Source organism: Somniosus microcephalus, chromosome 4 (genome assembly GCF_052327205.1).
Source record: "Somniosus microcephalus isolate GS21.2 chromosome 4, FLI_Smic_1.0, whole genome shotgun sequence".
Taxonomy (NCBI): domain Eukaryota; kingdom Metazoa; phylum Chordata; class Chondrichthyes; order Squaliformes; family Somniosidae; genus Somniosus; species Somniosus microcephalus.
In genome coordinates this window covers 201016828-201039406 of record NC_140990.1, presented here as the reverse complement: position 1 = coordinate 201039406, position 22579 = coordinate 201016828, and the positions used below count along the sequence as shown (strand labels likewise).

The 22579-nt window shown below is 42.2% G+C and overlaps 1 protein-coding gene across 1 annotated transcript in view; it reads left to right on the top strand.

The window, feature by feature from the left end:
- Nucleotides 1-20136, top strand: part of unc80 (unc-80 homolog (C. elegans)) — a 378796-nt gene extending 358660 nt beyond the window's left edge. The window contains exons 62-65 of the mRNA XM_085984208.1: nt 2384-2465; nt 7329-7440; nt 9670-9893; nt 15395-20136. Of these exons, the coding sequence (XP_085840334.1) occupies nt 2384-2465; nt 7329-7440; nt 9670-9893; nt 15395-15664 (688 nt within the window). The 3' untranslated portion in view covers nt 15665-20136. The remainder of the gene's footprint in view (nt 1-2383; nt 2466-7328; nt 7441-9669; nt 9894-15394) is intronic.
- The last annotated feature ends 2443 nt before the right edge of the window (nt 20137-22579 follow it).

Genomic DNA, 22579 nt, shown 5'->3' with positions numbered 1-22579 from the left:
AATCGGACATTAGAAATCAAAATAATGTACAAATTCAAATTTAGAACCATTAAGGTCCTCTCAGCTCTGTGAGTTACAGAAATCATTGTTCTTGTGCTTATACTGTCTGTTATAAGAAAGTGATAATAAAGTGATAATGATGGAAAATGGGACGTATAACATCACAATATCGTCTCATTTAAATACACGTGCCCCTATTTGCGTTCATGCTTCTCAGCATGCGATGAAAGTGGCGGTGGATAATAGGAAGGTCGTAAAAATGGGCCGGTTCCAGTGTAATGGGTTCACAACTTGATTTCCACACCCATCTACTCGAGTACTATCAGAAATCCAGAGGAAAGTCCTGCCTGGAGTGCCTGTTCCAGACATTCCTCTTCAGATGTTCTGTTGTTAACAAACTCACCTGAGGATCTAGTGCTCTACCTACCATCTTGAATAATGGGCTATCTAGTGGGATACAGTGATGGGCAATTATGTGGATAACACGGATTCTGTTCCATCTCCCTGTTGATCCTCTCGGCTTCACAACGTGCTGTATCATCATCTACCATTGCAGTAGCTCTTGATCACTCCAAAGCACTCCTTTAAAGAAACTTTGCTTTTATCTAACAGTTCTCCTTCCCTTAACAAAATGCTGCTTAGTGGATGAGTGCCTATCAGGCTCTAGTTTTAGTTTGAACATGACTTTAGTTACAACGGCAAAAAAAAAAATTCTGGCTACATCATCTGCATTTGAGTGCACTCTATCAGCAGTCACTCGAGCCCAACAGATACAGTCCCAGACTTCCCAGTCACAATAACTTTTTGTGGATGATTTCCTTGGCCCAATCAATCTTAGAACGTATGCCATTAGTCACTCTGACCTGGAACTCACCTTTTTTTTTTTAATGAGTACACCATCTTGCCCAAGACAGCTCAGAGTTGTTGTCTTAGTGAAGAAGGTAACCAGCTAGTGGTCCAAATTCTTTTAGCCACATCCGACATTGTGTTTGGAAGCAAATAATGTACTTATCTATCCACAGCTACGATTGATTTCTGTGCCCTCGGAACCCCTTGATGTCACATAACTGATGACCCTTGGAAAGGAAGTAGAGAGTATCATGATGAAGGGATTCACAGTACCTTCGAAGTTCCATAGATGGCAACCTATAAAATTAACAAAAGATGAGCAATAGATTTGAAAAGCTGACAACTAAAGTATAGCCCTGACATGAATACAAGTAGTTTTGTGGGCTTTGTAACTTAAGTGGTATGTATACACAATATTCCTTTGCTTGGATTGGAGGGGGGAGGGGGGAAACATATATACAGAAAGGCTTGCGGAGAAAATCGAAACTACAGACGGTAATTTTCAATATTTGTGGTAGCTGGGAGTCTCGCCCACCTGCTGTGCAAATTGGGTGAGCACGGGAACACTGTCCATGATTTTCTCTCCCTTAATAAGATTGTAAGTATACAGAGTCACCTTCATATAAATAGTTTGAAATTGGAAATATTGTATATCCTCACTTTTAGCAGAATTGTATCTTGAAAGTTGTGTTGTATCTGACAAATGATTGGAATTTTGATGTCCCTTTGTTCTTGATTATTACACAATATTTGAAATAAATTGCTCATACCTCCACCATTACTTGACATATTTTTGTAAATCAGCAGACTTTATGATCTCTGAAGTGTTTGTTTCTGTTTTAGATCTGTGTATTATTGCACTTTTATCTTTTTAGTGAAAATGTTATTCGGGTGAGTTTTTCGCATGTTGGAGGAGATTTATTTGGGTTGAAATGCAACACAAATGTTCTACTGAGAAAATGAAAGCATTGCTTTTTATAGAATTATTCTCACTGGATTTCAGAATTTCAGTAAAACTTATTGCATACCAGACTGTTAGACATATCTCAACCCATTATTAATCTTGACCAAGTTATTAATGTTATGTACTTAACCAAATGATTAAAGTAGCTGAAGGAATCGGACACTCTTTTAAAGTATTTTAATCTTTAAGAGCATGTCAAATTTAAATGTTTTCAGGTGCACAGAATGCTTTACAATGCTCGGAAATTTCTCATGGTATTGTGTAAGTGGAGCCTGATGTGGGCGTTTTAAGCTTAATATATAATTAACTAAAGGAAGCCAATTTATATGCTTAAATTAACAGGAATCTTTAGTATATTTGAGACATTTTTTTCAGTCAAATAATCTTTAACAAAATCAATATATAAATTATTGTATTGTATACTTACTACAGTCAGTATTTTACGATTAGAACTGTAAGTTAGTCATAGTTTTCTGAAACATGAAGCAGGCACCACAAAAAAAATTAACAATCTTTTTTCTGAGTGAGTGATTTATTTGTAATCTGATTAACATTTAATATGCTTAACAGGGTAGCAAGTGTGCAAAGTGAACCTGGTCAGCAGAATCTTCTTGTCCAGCAGCCGCTGGGAAGAAAGAGAGGTCTCAGGCAGGTGAGTGAGTGAATTTTGATCTTTAGAGTAATGCTGAAAACACAGGGATTAAACATGACGAGTGGGGTTTTTTGGAGTGGTGAGAGAAGTAATAACAAAATGTTAATGTAATATTCTGAGATTCTTTATTCCATGAAAATTCAGTAACAGAATTATGAACAAAAAATTAATAATGTAATAAAAATACAATAAGTAGTCAGTCATGCTAACAGTATTATATTTCAGTGTGATGCACTATAACTCAGAACTTCAGATGATCATACAGTAATAGTGAACAAGACATAACTCACGCAGCAGAGGGCAGGGAAGATGTGGGGGAAGGTTTGCAATTACTGTAATGTACTAAAACGGTCAAAATGGTTTCCAAAATTAAGTCCAGAGTATTGAAAAGATGGAGCTTCACTATGATCTCTACAGCCATACTTTTGGAGTGTTTAAAAGCTTCTATATAAAGATTACACTTTTGAAAATGGTTCCCAAAATGCTATTACTCACGTTTCCATAGGTCACTTTGATGTTCTAAAATGGACATTTGTTTAAAGCAATAAATGACTACCGATGCAGGGCATTAACACTCGGATATAAATGTACAGATAATTTATCTACAACTTAGAAAGGACATCAGTTAGATGGCACAGTGAGTTTAGATATTTGGGCATACTGTATCTTCATCCCAGTGCTGAGCTCCCTATCTGAATTTGGCCTGCAGGCAGGAGCTCAACAAAAGGAGACAGAAATAAGTGAGCAATAGAGAGAATTAAAGGGATATGGTTACTTAAAAGATAAGTGTTGACCTTAAATACTTTCTTTCATCTTGTATCACTTTAACCATGAAATATTGTACTTGGGGCGCTTTAAAGCCAAGCGCCATCATTAATTTTAACTTGACTTGGTGACTGCCGTGAGACTCTGCAGCTTGCACTTGGCTGCGTTGTCACTTCCAGAGCTCAAGGGGGTGAATTTCCTGAGCTTCTGCCGCTCCGCCACGTGACTTCAGTGGAAGAGTGTCAGAAACTCTGTTTGTGCAGGTAAACAGAGTTTCTGCTGCACTTCCGACAAAATTACGACGGTGGAGCAGGAGAAGCTAGAATAAAATCTATCCCCTAGGTAAAAGTTTATATTGTAAAAGTCCCTTTTTATATGTTCCCATTTTTTAAGCTTTTCCTGTTCTGTTGAAGTTTTATAAGTACTTGAATTACAATCTGCTTTCCATTGATTTTGCAAGACAATATTGGGCAATATTTCAGAGTAAACATTCCCTACATGTTCTGAAATTTAAAAATTCTAGAAGTAATTTTTTTTTAATTACCAAAAATTGATTTTAAAATGTTTTTTTTAAACTTGCAGATAAAGCTTCTGCCCTTCGGGGTTTCACTGCACAGGGAGCTTCCCCTTACATGCACTAGAGCAGGGCAAGCAGAGTGCACAATGTGCACAGAGTGCGCTTTAGGCCAGTGAGAAGATCAGGTGCTTCATAAATCAGACAGGGAACCCACAAAATGGATTCTCAGACCCCACTTGTATGTTCCACCAACTAGAAAATATACCCAACTATCTTTCAATTTTCAGAACTAGGTTGAGATCCTCATGATGCCCAGGCTATTGGTTGAAAGTCTCTCCTCTCAGCCAACTCTAATTAAAATAAACTTAGGCAGTCTAAGAAGGCAGTTAGATTGCATTACTGGTCCCAGATCGCTAGCTACAGAAAGCAGAGCACAGTTTTGTTAAGTAGCCTAGTAGTAAATTATTTTGTGCTTGCCAGAAGGGAGCTTGGTGTGTGTATACATACCTTTGCATAGAGCTCTCTCCTTAAACCTGATGTGACACTGTGTTAGAACAATAATAAGATCAATCAGTGTACAAAAATGTCTCCAAAAGGGTTTCACACCACTGGGTTCCGGAGTCGAATCAGGGCCTGACTCTAGAATTATATTGCAAGTACCTGTATCACATTGAAATGCTACCTTAGTGAGAGAGGCAACAAGGATTTGGACGAAGGATTATTTATCTAAAGTTGGATTAAAGTCCACTATTGGAACAGGTTACAGAGAGCTTTACATTGCATTTGGCCACATTTGATGGCAACATCAGGTTTAAAAAATGGAAGATGTCCTATATCCCAACATAGACATCTTTCACTTTGCTAAACTAAAATTCATTCGTTCAATTTTATTTGTCATATATGCAGCAAACGTGTGTACTGCACAATGAAATGTTGATTTTTATGAGTCCTCCCAACATTAGAATAAATATGGCATAGCAATGATAAAAATACTAATAGAAATACAGTAATAATAAATAAAAACAACAATAACAAATAATAAATTATTCGTTCATGAGTCTTATGGCCTGGGGGTAGAAGCTGTTTCGAAACCTGCTGGTACGAGACCGTATGCTTCGGTATCTCTTACCGGACGGCAGCAGGGCGAAGAGGTTGTGGCTGGGGTGGCTCGCGTCTTTGATGATTCTCAGGGCCTTCCCCCGGCACCTCTCGGGGTAGATATCCTGCACAGCAGGTAGTTTAATTCCTATAGTATGTTGTGCAGCTTTCACCACCATCTGTAGAGCCTTACGGTCTATGGCGGTGCAGTTGCCATACCAGGTAGTGATGCAGCCGAACAGGATACTCTCGATGGTGCACCGGTAGAAGTTGGTGAGAATCTGGGGGGCCATTCCAAATTTCTTCAGTCTCCTGAGGAAGAACAGGCGTTGGCATGCCTTCTTGATTTTGACGTCGATGTGATGGGACCACGTTAAGTCCTCCTTAAATTTAATTCCTAACAAGTTTTACTTTTTTTTAAATGTATTCAAGGGATGTGGGCGTCGCTGGCAGGGCCAGCATTTATTGCCCATCCCTAATTGCCCTTGAGAAGGTGATGGTGAGCCGCCGCCTTAAACCGCTGCAATCCATGTGGTGAAGGTACTCCCACAGTGCTGTTGGGGAGGGAGTTCCAGGATTTTGACCCAGCGATGATGAAAGAACCGTGAAATATTTCCAAGTCAGGATGGTGTGTGACTTGGAGGTGATGGTGTTCCCATGTGCCTGCTGCCCTTGTCCTTCTAGGTGGTTTGGGAGGTGCTGTCAAAGAAGCCATGGCAAGTTGCTGCAGTGCATCTTGTAGATGGTACACACTGCGGCCACGGTGAGCCGGTGGTGGAGGAGGGAGTGAATGTTTAGGGTGGTAAATGGGGTGCCAGTCAAGCGGGCTGCTTTGTCCTGACTGGTGTCAAACTTCTTGAGTGTTGTTGGAGCTGCACTCATCCAGGCAAGTGGAGAGTATTACATCATGTCCTGACTTGTGCCTTGTAGATGGTGGAAAGGCTTTTTGGGGAGTCAGGAGGTGAGAAACTCGCCACAGAATAACCAGCCTCTGACCTGCTCTTGCAGCCGCAGTATTTATGTGGCTGGTCCAGTTAAGTTTCTGGTCAATGGTGACCCCCCAGGATGTTGTTGGTGCGGGATTCGGCAATAGTAATGCCGTTGAATGTCAAGGGGCGGTGGTTAGACTCTCTCTTTTTGGAGATAGTCATTGCCTGGCACTTGTATGGCGTGAATGTTACTTGCACTTATCAGCCCAAGCCTGAATGTCGTCCAGGTCTTGTTGCATGCGGGCACAGATTGCTTCATTAACTGAGGAGTTGCGAATGGAACTGAACACTGTGAAATCATCAGCAAACATCCCCACTTCTGACCTTACGATGGAGGGAAGATCATTGATGAAGCAGCTGAAGGTGGTTGGGCTTAGGACACTGCCCTGAGGAACTCCTGCAGCGATCTCCTGGGGCTGAGATGATTAGCCTCCAACAACCACAATCATCTTCCTTTGTGCCAGGTATGATTCAAGCCAGTGGAGAGTTTTCCCCTGATTCCCATTGACTTCAATTTTACTAGGGCTCCTTGATGCCACACTCAGTCAAATGCTGCCTTGGTGTCAAGGGCAGTCAATCTCACCTCACCTCTGAATTCAGCTCTTTTGTCCATGTTTGGACCAAGGCTGTAATGAGGTCTGGAGCCGAGTGGTCCTAGCGAAACCCAAACTGAGCATTGATGAGCAGGTTATTGGTAAGTGCCGCCTGATAGCACTGTGGATGACACTTTGCATCACTTTGCTGATGATTGAGTAGACGGATAGTGCAGTAATTGGCCAGATTAGATTTGTCCTGCTTTTTGTGGACAGGACATACCTGGCAGTTTTCCACATTGTTGGGTAGCTGTACTGGAACAGCTTGGCTAGAGGCGCGGCTAGTTCTGGAGCACAAGTCTTCAGCACAACAGCCTGTCGGGGCGCATAGCCTTTGCTGTATCCAGTGCGCTCAGCCATTTCTTGATATCACGCGCAGTGAATCAAATTGGCTGAAGATTGGCTTCTGTAATAATGGGGTCCTTAGGAGGAGGCCGAGATGGATCATCCACTCGGCACTTCTGGCTGAAGATGGTCGCAAACGCTTTAGCCTTGTCTTTTGCAGTCGCGTGCTGGGCTCCGCCATCATTGAGGATTGGGATGTTCATGGAGCCTCCTCCTCCCGTTAGTTGTTTAATTGTCTACCACCAGTCATGACTGGATGTAGCAGGACTGCAGAGCTTTGATCTGATCCATTGGTTGTGGGACCGCTTAGCTCTGTCTATAGAATGCTGCTTCTGCTGTTTAGCATGCATGTAGTCCTGTGTTGCAGCTTCACCAGGTTGGCACCTCATTTTTTAGGTACGCCTGGTGCTGCTCCTGGCATGCTTTTCTACACTCCTCATTGAACCAGGGTTGGTCCCCTTGCTTGATAGTAATGGTAATTATGAAAGAGATGAAACAAATTTGGAATGTAACTCTTTTTAAAATGCTTTGTTAAAAGGATGACTTTTCCTTTTAGCCACGGCGCGCTCTCCTCTCGCGTCCAAAGTTACAAACTGAAGTAAGAGGACGACAGGGTGCCCGGTTGTCTACAACCAGACGCAGCATCCAGCCAAAAGCCAAACCACTAGGTAAGATCCAGAATTTCGTTTTTTTTCAGCGGTTATCTGATATCTAAATACAGTTAGAAACTAGAATTATGGACAGTGTCATATGAAAATGAAAATATTTCAAAACATACAGAACCATTTGATAAAGGCAATGTTTAAAGGTATAAAGACAGCAATTAAAAGACACACAAACGAATTAAAAATCCCATCAGACATGTAAGTCTAGTAGCAAAGAGTGGGCTGTACCATGCATTGGTATGATTCTGCAGTGCCCTTTATGGTAAGTTCACATTCTTTGTCAAGCCTTAAGGCTGATGTGATGAGGACATGTGACATACTGAGTCAGAGTGAAGAAAAGAATATCAGAGAGCATGTTAGCCACCATTATTGTTGTAGGATTCCTGTCTTTAGTTTGAGGTGAAATTGGCAGGAATCAAGGTTAATATAATGGTCATCAGAATGATTTTGGTTTCAATGCTTCATGGGCACAGAGATGGCTAATCTCTTAATGACAGTCATGACCACAGTCCATGCACAGGAATTGCTCTGTAAACTAATCAACCTGGCAAATGTTGCATTCTGCTGTCTTTCTGAACTTTCTCTCTTCCCCATCTAGCCAAGTATCTGTTCCTTCAAATTTACACACGAGTTTCTATATTTAACTAGGATAATATAATGATTATTACATTGTTTTGATCAAGATTGCATTATTTTTCTGAATGCCACCAACAAGTTTAGCGTGATATCGTCACAGGTCAGTGGGGATATGGCATACATTCCACTACTGTTTAAGTCTGTCCTAGTACCTCTTTTACTGTCTCCACCATTGCATTTGCCTTCCCTTATCTGGGAATAGGTTGCCATTGTGCATGCCCCCTCAGTAGATTTGTTAAAGGCAAATCATGTTTGACTTACTTGATTGAATTCTTTGATGAGGTAACACAGAAGGTTGATCAAGGTAGTGCTGTAGATGTTGTATATATGGACTTTCGGAAGGCATTTGACAAAGTGCCACACAAGTGTATTAAGAAACTATAAGCCCATTGAATTAAGGGGAAAGTGGCAGTAAGGATACAAAATTGGCTCAGTAACAAGAAGCAAAGGGTGGTAGTGGACGGATGTTTTTCAGACTGGGAGGCGGTTTGTAGTGGTGTTCCCCAAGGAACAGTTTTGGATCCATTACTCTTTTCAATTTTTATAAACGTGCTAGACTCGGGTGTAGGGACAGCATTATAAAGTTTGCAGATAAATAGCACGATTTTGAAAAGTGTAGATGAGCAGAGAGACCTTGGTATCCATATACACAAATCCTTAAAGGCGGCAGGGCAAGTTGATAAGGTGGTTAATAAAGCATATGGGTTACTTGGGTTTATAAATAGAGGAATAGAATATAAAAGCGAAGAGATCACGCTGGAACTTTATAAATCACTGGTTAGGCATCAGCTGGAGTATTGTGGACAATTCACGACACATCAGGAAAGATGTAAAGGCCTTAGAAAGGGTACAGAGGAGATTTACCAGGATGTTACCAGAGCTGAGGGACTTCAGTTATGAGGCAAGGTTGGAAAAGTTAGGACTGTTCTCCTTGGAACAGAGAAGGTTAAAAGGTGGCCTAATAGAGGTTTTCAAGATAATAAAGGTTTTGATAGAGTAGACAGAGGAAAATTATTCTTTCTGGCGAGTGGGTCAATAACTGCAGCTCATAGATTCAAAATCATTGGTAAAAGATCTAGAGGGGAGATGTGGAGAAATATTTTCACTGAGTTGTTGGGATCTGGAACGCTGTACCTGAAAAGATGGTGGAAGCTGATTCCATAAATAATTTTAAAAGGGAGTTGGACAGGGACTTGAGGATGAGGAACTGACAGGGTTACGGACAAAAAGTGGGGATGTGAGGCTAAGCACGACTGCGCTAGCAAAGAGTCAGCACGGGCACAATGAGCTGAATGGCCCCCTTCTGTGCTGTAAGTTTCTATGATTCAATCAGAGACTGGCATATGGTGTAAGGGAAAACTACAGGACTGGAAGGACGAAATTCAGAATAATAAAAGGGGCAGCAATAAATCACATTATGGCACAAGAAGCTAACCGGACTGATATTCCAGTTATGTTACAAGGCTATTCATTTTACTATATAAATATATAATGACTGATGATGTGTATTGATTTTATCATACTCTTTTAGTATGTAAATGAAAAAGTATTTTAAAGAGATGACCATGTTTTTACTTGAACTTTGGATTCTGACAGAGCAAAAGAGGTCAGTTACCTTCACTGAAATGCAACAGGATACCAGTGCTCCTCAGCAACAGGCAACAATTGTAGAGGGAAAGGAAAGTGCACCAGAGCAGGCAGAGGGCAACATACCAGAATCTGCTGCAGCGCCATCTTCAGCTACCACTTCACCTGTTTCAGCAACACAACCTCCTGCATCTTCTTTGAGTCAGGATCCAAGCATTCTAGACAGCAGCCAGGTAAATGTCCTTAATAGAAACCCTAGTCTAACACCTGCAAGAGACGTGTACTACAAATTTTAAAAAAAATCTGTATTCTAATCACGAAGTGTTTGCCACACTACAAAATGTCAAGAATTTCATTAGAAAATTGTCATTGGAACCAATCATACGATGAAAGAGCAATCTTGCATTTATATAGCATCTTTCATGTCCTCAAGATGTCCCAAAGTGCTTTCCAACCATTGAATTACTTTTGAAGGATAATCACTATTATGTAGACAAACGCAGCAGCCAAATTCGCACAGCAAGGTCCCACAAACAGCATAAGATCCAAGGAGAGGGCATACAAATTGGCCAGAAAAAGCAGTAAACCTGAGGATTGGGAGCAGTTTAGGATTCAACAAAGGAGGACAAAGGGATTAATTAAGAAGGGGAAAATAGAATATGAGAGTAAGCTTGCAGGGAACATAAAAACTGACTGTAAAAGCTTTTATAGATATGTGAAGAGAAAAAGTTTGGTGAAGTCAAGCGTAGGTCCCTTGCAGTCAGAATCAGGAGAATTTATAATGGCGAACAAAGAAATGGCAGACCAATTAAATACATACTTTGGTTCTGTCTTCAGAAAGGAGGATAACCAGGGAAAGGGTAGGGCCCATTAGGGACCAAAGTGGCAATCTGTGTGTAGAGCCAGAGGATGTAGGCGGGGTTTTAAATGAATTTTTTGCATCTGTGTTCACTATGGAGAAAGACGATGCAGACATAGAAATCGGGCAAGGGGACTGTGACATACTTGAACATATTAGCATCGAGAGGGAGGAGGTGCTAGCGGTTTTAGCAGGCCAAAAAGTGGATAAATCCCCAGGCCCGGACGAGATGTATCCCAGGCTGCTGTGGGAGGCAAAGGAGGAGATTGCAGGGGCTCTGACACTAATTTTCAGAACCTCTCTGGCCACAGGGGATGTACCAGAGGACTGGAGAACAGCTAACGTAGTACCATTATTCAAGAAGGGTAGCAGGGATAAACCAGGGAATTACAGGCCAGTGAGTCTAACATCTGTGGTGGGGAAATTATTGGAAAAAATTCTGAGGGACAAAATTAATCTCCACTTGGAGAGGCAAGGATTAATCAGGGATAGTCAGCATGGCTTTGTCAAGGGTAAATCATGTCTGACAAATCTGATCGAATTTTTCGAGGGGGTGACTAGTGGGGTGGATGAGGGAAATGCTGTGGATGTGGTTTACATGGACTTCAGTAAAGCTTTTGACAAAGTCCCGCATAGGAGACTGGTTAAGAAGGTAAGAGCCCATGGGATCCAGGGGGCCTTGGCGCGTTGGATCCTAAACTGGCTGAGTGGCAGGAGGCAGAGGGTGATGGTTGAAGGTTGCTTTTGTGACTGGAAGCCTGTGTCCAGTGGGGTACCTCAGGGATCGGTGCTGGGTCCCTTGTTGTTCGTGATCTACATAAATGATTTGGATGAGAATGTAAAAGGTATGATCAGTAAGTTCGCAGATGACACGAAAATTGGTGGGGTGGTAAATTGCGAGGAGGAAAGCCTCCGGCTACAGGACGATATAAACGGGTTGGTCAGATGGGCGGAAAAGTGGCAAATGGAATTTAACCCTGAAAAGTGCGAGGTGATGCATTTTGGACGGACAAATAAGGCAAGGGAATACACAATGAGTGGTAGGACCCTAGGAAGTACAGAGGGTCAGAGGGACCTTGGTGTACATGTACATAGATCCCTGAAGGCAGTGGAGCAGGTAGATAAGGTGGTTAAAAAGGCATATGGGATACTTGCCTTCATTAGCCGAGGCATAGAATATAAGAGCAGGGAGGTTATGATGGAGCTGTACAAAACGCTGGTGAGGCCACAGCTGGAGTACTGTGTGCAGTTCTGGTCGCCTCACTATAGGAAGGATGTGATTGCTTTGGAGAGGGTGCAGAGAAGATTCACCAGGATGTTACCTGGGATGGAGCGCCTCAGCTATGAAGAGAGGCTGGACAGGCTGGGGTTGTTTTCCTTGGAGCAGAGAAGGCTGAGGGGGGACCTGATTGAGGTGTACAAAATGATGAGGGGCATAGATAGGGTAGATAAAGAGGAACTTTTCCCCTTAGTGGGGGGGTCAATAACAAGGGGGCATAGATTCAGGGTAAGGGGCAGGAGATTTAGAGGGGATTTGAGGAGGAACTTTTTCACCCAGAGGGTGGTTGGAATGTGGAACTCAATGCCTGAAAGGGTGGTAGAGGCAGGAACCCTCACAACATTCAAGAAGCATTTGGATGAGCACTTGAAATGCCATTGCATACAAGGCTATGGACCAAATGCTGGAAAATGGGATTAGACTGGACAGGGATGGATGGGCGGCGCAGACACGATGGGCCGAAGGGCCTCTTTCTGTGCTGTAAAACTCTGACAAATAACCTCCCAGAGATGTCAGGGAACATAGGGTCTGATGAAAGGAAGGAACTGAAAGAAATCAGTATTTGTAGGGAAATGGTGTTAGGGAAATTGACGGGATTGAAGGCCGATAAATCCCCAGGGCCTGATAATCTACATCCTAGGGTACTTAAGGAAGTGGCCTTAGAAATAGTAGATGCATTGCTGATCATCTTCCAACATTCGATGGAATCTGGAACAGTACCCATGGATTGGAGGGTAGCTAATGTAACCCCACTATTCAAAAAAGGTAGTAGAGAGAAAACGGGGAATTACAGACCGGTAAGCCTGACATCAGTAGTGGGGAAAATGCTAGAGTCCATTATAAAAGATGTAATAGCAGAGCACTTGGAAAACAGTGACAGGATCGGACAAAGTCAACATGGATTTACAAAAGGTAAATCGTGCTTGACTAATCGACTGGAATTTTTTGAGGATGTAACTGGTAAAATAGATGAGGGAGAACCAGTGGATGTGGTGTATTTGGACTTTCAGCAGGCTTTCGATAAGGTCCCGCATAAGAGATTAGCGTGTAAAGTTAAGGCATATGGGATTGGGGGCAAGGTATTGACTTGGATAGAGAACTGGTTGGCAGACAGAAAGCAAAGAGTTGGAATAAACGGGTCTTTTTCCGAGTGGCAGGCAGTGACTAGTGGGATACCGCAGGGATCGGTCCTTGGACCCCAGCTATTCACAATATATATTAATGATCTAGACAAGGGAACTAGATGTAATATCTCCAAATTTGCAGACGACACAAAGCTGGGTGGGCGTGTGTGCTGTGAGGAGGATGCCGAGAAACTCCAGGATGATTTGGACAGGTTGGGTGATTGGGCAGAAGCATGGCAGATGCAATATAACGTGGATAAATGCGAGGTTATCCACTTTGGTGGCAAAAACAGGAAGGCAGATTATTATCTGAATGGCAATAGATTGGGAAAAGGGGAAGTGCAATGAGACCTGGGTGTCCTTGTGCACCAGTCGCTGAAGGTAAGCATGCAGGTGCAGCAGGCGGTTAAGAAGGCAAATGGTATGTTGGCCTTCGTAGCGAGAGGATTTGAGTACAGGAACAAGGATGTCTTGCTGAAGTTGTACAGGGCCTTGGTGAGACCACATCTGGAGTATTGTGTGCAGTTTTGGTCGCCTTATCTGAGGAAGGATGTTCTTGCCATGGAAGGAGTTCAGCGAAGGTTCACCAGACTGATACCTGGGATGGCAGGAATGACGTATGAGGAGAGATTGGGTCGATTGGGCTTGTACTCACTGGAGTTTAGAAGAATGAGAGGGGATCTCATTGAAACTTATAAAATTCTGACAGGACTGGACAGACTAGATGCAGGGAGGATGTTCCTGATGGTCGGGGAGTCCAGAACCAGGGGTCACAGTCTAAGGATAAGGGGTAAGCCATTTAGGACAGAAATGAGGAGGAATTTCTTCACCCAGAGAGTGGTGAACCTGTGGAATTCTCTACCACAGAAGACTGTAGAGGCCAATTCATTAATTATATTCAAGAAGGAGTTGGATATATTTCTTACGGCTAAAGGGATCAAGGGATATGGGGAGAAAGCAGGGACAGGGTACTGAATTTGGATGATCAGCCATGATCGCATTGAATGGCGAAGCAGGCTCGAGGGGCCGAATGGCCTACTCCTGCTCCTATCTTCTATGTTTCTATGCATCATTAGAATTAACCAGTTAATCTGTTTTGGTGGTGTTGGCTGAGTGATAAATATTAATCAGGACACCAGGAGAACCCTACTGTTCTTGAAATAGTGCCATGGGATCTTTTGCATCCACCTAAGAAAGCAGACAGGGCCTTAGTTTAATGTCTCATCTGAAAGACCTGTAACAATGCCGCACTCTCTTGGTATTGCACTGAAGCCTAGAGTATATGCTCAAGTCCCCGAGTGGGATTTTAACTCATGAGCTTCTGATGCAAGAAGTGAGAGTGCTTCCACTGAGCCAAGCTGATGATGAATTGGGGCATGGCAATTTTTTCATTATATCTGGGTTAATTCATAGAATTTTACACCAAAGGAAGTGATTCAACCCACAGTGCATGTGCCATCTCATTGAAAGAGCTATCCACATAGACCCATTTTGCTGTCTTTTTCCCAAACTCTTGATTTTTCCTTTTTTAAATATGAATCCACTTCCCTTCTAACAGCCATTATAGATTCTGCTTCTTTTTTAAAAGCTTTTATGGATTCTCCTTTAGTGTCGCTGATGAAGCATTCAATGTGTTAACTGTTAACAATGTGTTAACAGAATGAAAAACAATTCTCCGACTAAAAAAACATTCTCCAAACCTCTCCCTTAGTTTTTTTGGTGATCATCTTAAATTGTTGTCCTCTTGTTATCACACTCTGGCCATTGGAAGTAGTTTTTCCCCTTAACTCAACTTATCAAAACCCTTCATAATTATAAGTGTTTTGAATTCCAGGTATTTGAATTGCAATCACCTCTTCCAGTGACAAAGATGTAGTATGCATTGTATAAAATCAAATGATTGACTCAGGTAAGTAAGAAGGTCTCTCAGCTGGAGATGGTGTGGTGCAACAGAACAAGGGGTGGAATAAAGAGAAAATAATCTAAAAATCTGACACTGGTACATGTTATACAGATAACATGTGGGAGCTGGCACTGACACAAATAGTGCTATAATAGTGCAGCTAGATAAGTGAGTTCACAGCACATACTCTGCCCAGTATTTTCCTAAAATGGCAATTGGAGTTCGATGTAAGTCATAGTACCTCAATTTGTGTATTAAAACGGGCTAATGCCTGACTCGGGCGGGCACTCCCGACTTCCCAGCGGCAGGCCTTGGGAAGCTAGAGATGGCCACATCAGCAGGAATAGGGCGGTAAGTCATTCCCCACTATTTTCGGGGTACTAAGCCTCAGAATCTACTCCAAAAGTTCTGTCATACTTTTGGGATTTCCAGAGTAGCAGCCTCACAGGTCTGAGAGCAGACTGTCTCAGACAGGGATTGCTGCAGAGTGCTAGGGGATTGAACGAAGGGATAAAAGAATGTCAATCCTTCCTTGTCCTCTTATAAAGCAGTGCTTATACTTTTTTTAGGTGAAGCCAACATGTTCAGAGACTAAAAACAAAGATTCTAAGACAGATAAAATGGTGACAGCACAGGTACAACCTTCAGAAGAAGCCCAAGTCTCTGACAGTGAAGACTTTGTAGGCCTTGAAACAAGCAGCTTACTTGAACATACAGACACCATCCTGCATATCAGTGAAGAGAATGGGACAGAAAATCCTCTTCTTTCCGATCCATTCAGTTCATCACATGTTGAATCTGGTGAGACTGATGTAAATCTGGATGAATCCCATGTCTAAGGCAGTTCTTTGCCTGAAGTAGAGTACCTTCCTTCTTCATTATTACTGTGGCTCAAGTTGCATCAAGTGTTGGTTTCTTTAGTAAATGTTACAATCAGTATTCTAGCTCATTTGCATGTAGTTGCTGTTTTATTGACTTGTTTTGTGTGCTCAGTGTTTTATTGCCTAGATCTGTTGAAAGATACTGATTTATTCATGATGTTTCAAGACACCTGGTATATTTATAGTCAAAAAGGTTAGCTGGAAATATTAGCTGCCACAAACATAACTTAAGCTCCATTCTCATGACTTGTTGGTAGTAGGTATTTATGTTGGAAAAATCTTCAGTTTACTGAATTTGTTGATTCTGAAACCTTTCAAACTCCATTATATTTTCAACAAAGTAGCAACTAAATAAGTGTGTAATAATTGAGTAATCCAGTGAACTAGTCATTAAAACACCAAAGTTGGGAGACCAATTACCAACCGTAAATGTATTGCTGCAGTGATTTCATGTATGTGATCTGTGTGTTCGAGTCTCAACATTGTGTCATTTTAAAATAGAAACTTTCATAACACATGATAGACTGTTATTGCCTTATAAATGTATTGTACTACAGAGCTTGCAGCTTGATGTCAAAAGCCAGCTTGTAGTGTCAGAATATTTAATGTGTGTATACAAGGGAGCCTAAATTATCTGCCTTCCTGATAACTTATCTCAATCTAATGTATCTGACATAAGCTTTACTTCAGTTGGTTATTTGTATTGTACTTGCTTTCTTTCCCTGCATTACAGTATCTAAGACCAAAATTGGGAGATTTTTAATTATTGGTCATGGAAGGGCCATGCTCTATTATGGCAGATATTGGAGGCTCCATTGTAGTATGTTTTAAAGTTAATGTAACATACACATCTGACTTGTAATAGAAGTATTAATCAACTAATGGTTAGTTCAGATGGTCACATAATTGAAGTAGAATGCATAACCTGTATCATGAGTATGAGATGGCGAAAAACCAGACGCTGCTATTTTGGATTCTGTGATTATAATACTGTATCCTTGTTAGTGTGTGAAGATACCACTAGCCTATTGATTTCAGAACCTGCATCAGTGCAGCCTCTCAGGCAGTTTATTTCATTTGCAAACTGGATGATATTTTTCAAAGAAATTCATTGTTGAAAGTAAGTTCTTTATTGTTTTCCCCCCATTCTTTTCCCCTCAGGTCATGTCTTGCTAGGCCACTCACTCCCTGCTGGGCAGTCTTCTTACACCAGTCCAGGTCCAGTCAGCCATGATGGGCTCACACATCAGCCAAGTAATGATCCTATCTTTGATTTTCCTAACCCTTTGTAGATAGGCACCGAACAAAGTCAACATAGAGGGCCAATTTTAACTACTGGCGGCAGTCTTGAGGGCAGGGGCCGAGGCGGATGACAAACTGTCTGGCCCTCTACATTGTGATGGCCGGGAGATTTTAACTTCCAGAACTCATCTGCATAGCCCCATCAGTCTCCCACCCGAATCTGTCAGGAAGGAGGTGGCAGTCAGGGACTAGAAAGGCAGACCCAAACATACTCGGGTATGCGCAAGTTCTGACTAGTTTTTCATGCTCTACAGCAGTCCTTAAAATGACAGCAGGAGGCTGGTGAAAAAAACAATGGTTATGTTTTTTTAAAACTTAACTTAATATGGAGCTAGGAGGAGCAGGGGTGCCTCCACATTAATACTGCGGGTGGTTGCTGGCCCCCCCCCACCCCCCAAAATTCAGAATTGACCTAAAGAGCTTTAACTTTGCAGCGGCAGAACTGCAAAATAACCTTTGAGACAAAATTCACTCATTATTCTGAGATTGGGGTAAGAAATGGCTATGTGTTGCACCCGTAAAATGCGAGCAATGTACACCAATTCTGGGAGCAAGGTCCTGGCACGGCCACCTCCATATTGATCCTCGCAATTTTTAGGTGTCTCTGGTGGCCGCCTCAAAGCAGCGTTGCCCCAACTTAATTGTGCAAAGAAAGGTTCTGTGCCTGTTTCAGGACTCTTCTGCAATATCAAAAAATAGGCGGAGCATAGTGTGAAAGCTCCGACTTGTTTTGCTAGTGCTACAGCAGCCCATAAAAGGGGGTGCAAAGAAAGGTAAGTAAATAATTTTCAACTTCCCTTTATATGGAGCCGGGGTGAGTAGAAGTACTCCTGACTTCACAGCACTACTGCAGGTCTACTGCCAGCCTGCAATCATGCCCCCTCCTGTTCCTCCCTTTTTCTCCTAGGACCTGCCTAATAGCCTCTGCAGGGGGGCTAAATTGGTCATGCGGGGCGCAGCGAGCGGCCTCTGGAGGGATGCCAGATCCCGGCTGCTCGCTGCGATTATTAAGATGTGGCCCTGGGAACAATTTCAGTAGATCCTCCAATCGCGCAGACTATTTCACACCCGCAGTCAACGCTGATCAATTTATATCCTTGGGTTTCTTCTCTGGCTTATTATTCATACAATAGGCTTATCTTGTTCCAATCAATATGCAATATTAGTGCAGTGGGAAGCTGCATCTGAGCACTAATCCAAAGTGAAAGTTATCTGAACCAGATCAAGCTCTTGGCAGCCTTTTATTATTTAATCATAGAATCTTTGCTGAATTAATATAAATTAAGACAGCACAACACTGGGAATAATTTTGATTAGGTATTCATTCCAGTGTAGATACTTTTTTCTAGATACAGTACTTGTTATTTCTACCCTTTCTTAGTTGGCATTCTTCCTACACCACACTAGCTGCCACCTGGAGCTGCTCCAGTGCTACTGTGTGCAGCTTAGGGTGATGATTATTTTTCCTGCCTTCCTGTGGAAAATCAGCAGAGGGGTAATGTTACAAGTTTGTATCCCAACACAAAGCTTTACATGACAGGAGCACATATCGGAAATCCAGGTGCAAAGCTCAGCATGCCACATCTCTAATCTGCTTGATTGAAATTAATGGATGGAAAGCCATGTGGGTGGGGGCACAAATTGGGCATGTTCCATCGTGCCCAGATTCCCAACATGTACTTCCATCATGGCAAGCTCTGTGGCAGGAGCTAAACCGTGTAAAATTACCCTTTTTGTTTCTCCATGATACCTACCCAAAATGCTGAAGCTGAAAGCAGTAACTCACTGTGCAAGGAATTTGGAGGAATCCAATCTCTGGTCAAGAAAACATTAATTCATGGCAGAAAATCTCCATTGCAGAAATGACACTGTGCAAGTTCTATAAATGACATTGTTGACTCCCTTCTTCTGCCTACTAATGATTACAATGAACATGCCAGTGTGTTTCCCTTGTTGAAGTAGTTGCCACATGCTTTAATAGTCTGCCCTGTTTCAACATCAAATGTGCTGGAATATTAATTATAAATCACGCTGCAGGGATGGTGGGAGGAAATAGTATATCGGGTGCACACATGAAAATAAAGGTGCAACATAACCATTTAATGCTTGGCACCTGGATGTTATGTGATCACCGCACCTGCTCTTTCATCTAAAATTCACTTATGTTTGGACAGGAAGATCAGTGAATGGAACATTTGAACTTTATAGGTATTGTGAACTGGTGACTTCATCTGCCTTTCAATGGAATTAGAATTATTTTTTTAAATATGTAATACAGCCATCGTCACATGATGTACTTAGGATACAGTTGATCTACATGCTTTGGGGCAGTGTGAAATAGTGAAGTACAGTTAATGTAATTTTATTGAAACATATGCCTCAATGCAGTATTTTCCTTCATATAGTAGCACCTCAACTACATCTGTCTTTCTTGTCACTGTCTGAATAATAAAAGTACATTTACATTACTTGACTCTAGTCTATGTAAAGAACTATGTAATATTGAAATAAATAGTACATGTATTAGCAAATCATTATTTTCCTCTTAGCTGCATTGAAATATGTTCCTCAAAGGCAAAAAAGAGAACCAGAAACAAATTCAACATTCCCAAGAATTATTTTCCTAATGTCAATGGCGTTGCAGAAACTATATTATAATCAATTGTGCATTATGAAGTGATGTTTACTGAACCTGTGCATAATAATATTGTTTCTCATTACAAGTTACTTCGTTCAGTTAATAATGTTCCAATTATTTACAAGTCTAAATTTAGAAAATCTACTTAACAAGGGCCTTCTGAATATATTTTTATATGTAGTATTCGGTCCTAGATGTGACCAAGTACTGAAAAGTTCCTATCTCGGAGTTTATAAAATCAAGTGGGCAGACTAGATTGGCAGTAAGAGTTACTTGAAGTTGGGCTAAAATCACTCTGACCGGCCAATTCTATAATAAACCTATTCTGTTTTTTCGGAGCTGGAGCATAGAACTAGTTCTCTCATAAGCGTAGGTCTCTTGCAGTCAGAATCAGGGGAATTTATAATGGGTAACAAAGAAATGGAAGACCAATTAAATACATACTTTGGTTCTGTCTTCACAAAGGAGGACACAAATAACCTCCCAGAGGTGTCGGGGAACGTAGGGTCTAATGAGAGGGAGGAACTGAATGAAATCAATATTTGTAGGGAAATGGTGTTAGGGAAATTGACGGGATTGAAGGCCGATAAATCCCCAGGGCCTGATAATCTACATCCTAGGGTACTTAAGGAAGTGGCCCTAGAAATAGTAGATGCATTGCTGATCATCTTCCAACATTCGATGGAATCTGGAACAGTTCCCGTGGATTGGAGGGTAGCTAATGTTACCCCACTATTCAAAAAAGGTGGTAGAGAGAAAACAGGGAATTATAGACTGGTAAGCCTGACATCGGTAGTGGGGAAAATGCTAGAGTCCATTATAAAAGATGTAATAGCAGAGCACTTGGAAAAGTGACAGGATCGGACAAAGTCAACATGGATTTACAAAAGGTAAATCGTGCTTGACTAATCATCTGGAATTTTTTGAGGATGTAACTGGTAAAATAGATAAGGGAGAACCGGTGGATGTAGTGTATTTGGACTTTCAGAAGGCTTTCGATAAAGTCCCGCATAAGAGATTAGCGTGTAAAGGCACATGGGATTGGAGGCATGGTATTGTCTTGGATAGAGAACTGGTTGGCAGACAGGAAGCAAAGAGTTGGAATAAACGGGTCTTTTTCCAAGTGGCAAGCAGTGACTAGTGGGGTACCGCAGGGATCGGTCCTAGGACCCCAGCTATTCACAATATATTAATGATCTAGATGAGGGAACTAGATGTAATATTTCCAAGTTTGCAGACAACACAAAACTGGGTGGGCGTGTGTGCTGTGAGGAGGATGCCGAGAAACTCCAGTATGATTTGGACAGGTTGGGTGATTGGGCAGATGCAGTATAATGTGGATAAATGCGAGGTTATCCACTTTGGTGGCAAAAACAGGAAGGCAGATTATTATCTGAACGGCAATAGATTGAGAGAAGGGGAAGTGCAACGAGACCTGGGTGTCCTTGTGCACCAGTCACCTGAAGGTAAGCATGCAGGTGCAGCAGGCGGTTAAGAAGGGAAATGGTATGTTGGCCTTTGTAGCGAGAGTTCAAGTACAGGAACAAGGATGTCTTGCTGCAGTTGTACAGGGCCTTGGTGAGACCACATCTGGAGTATTGTGTGCAGTTTTGTTCGCCTTATCTGAGGAAGGATGTTCTTGCCATGGAGGGAGTGCAGCGAAGTGTCACCAGACTGATACCTGGGATGGCAGGAATGACGTATGAGGAGAGATTGGGTCAATTGGGCTTATACTCGCTGGAGTTTAGAAGAATGAGAGGGAATCTCATTGAAACTTATAAAATTCTAACAGGACTAGACAGACTAAATGCAGGATGTTCCCGATGGCCGGGGAGTCCAGAACCAGGGGTCACAGTCTAAGGATAAGGAGTAAGCCATTTAGGACAGAGATGAGGAATTTCTTCACCCAGAGTGGTGAACCTGTGGAATTCTCTACCACAGAAAGCAGTTGAGGCCAATTCATTAAATATATTCAAGAATTAGATATATTTAAGGCTAAAGGGATTAAGGGATATGGGGAGAAGGCAGGGACAGGGTACTGAATTTGAATGATCAGCCATGATCTCACTGAATGGCGGAGCAGGCTTGAGGGGCCGAATGGCCTACTCCTGCTCCTATCTTCTATGTATAACGATGTCTTAATTTAAACCTTCATGTTACAAAGAGGACAAAAGACACCTAAATAATTCCACTGATAAAACTATTGCATAGAGAACAAAAATAGTACTCCTAGACAGGGAGGAAAAAGAGTGGGAGAGCAATAGTCGTAGGGGATTCTATAGTAAGGGGAACAGATAGGCGTTTCTGTGGCCGTAGACGTGAATCCAGGATGGTTTGTTGCCTCCCTGGTGCCAGGGTCAAGGATGTCACTGAGCGGCTGCAGGGCGAGGGTGAACAGCCAGAGGTCGTGGTCCACATTGGTACCAACGACATAGGTAAAAAGAGGGATGAGGTCCTGCAGCAAGAATTTAGGGAGCTAGGGGCAAGATTAAGGAGCAGGACCTCGAAGGTTGTGATCTCTGGATTACTCCCGGTGCCACGTGCTAGTGAGTATAGGAATAGGAGGATAGAACAGATGAATGCATGGCTAAAGGGATGGTGCAGGAGGGAGGGCTTTAGTTTCCTGGATCACTGGGTCTGCTTCTGGGACAGGTGGGACTTGTACAAGTCGGACGGTTTACACCTGAACCAGAGGGGAACCAATATCCTTGCGGGGAGGTTTGCTAGCACTGCTGGGGGGGGTTTAAACTAATTCGGCAGGGGGATGGGATACAGAGTGGAGCTATAGTAGGGGGTGATGTACAGCCAAATAAGGAGGAAAAAACAAGTCAGCAGGGAAGGCAGAGCAAAGATGTGAAGGCAAAAGGGAATATGGCAGGGCTGGAAGGCATTTATTTTAATGCAAGGAGTCTTGCAAATAAGGTGGATGAACT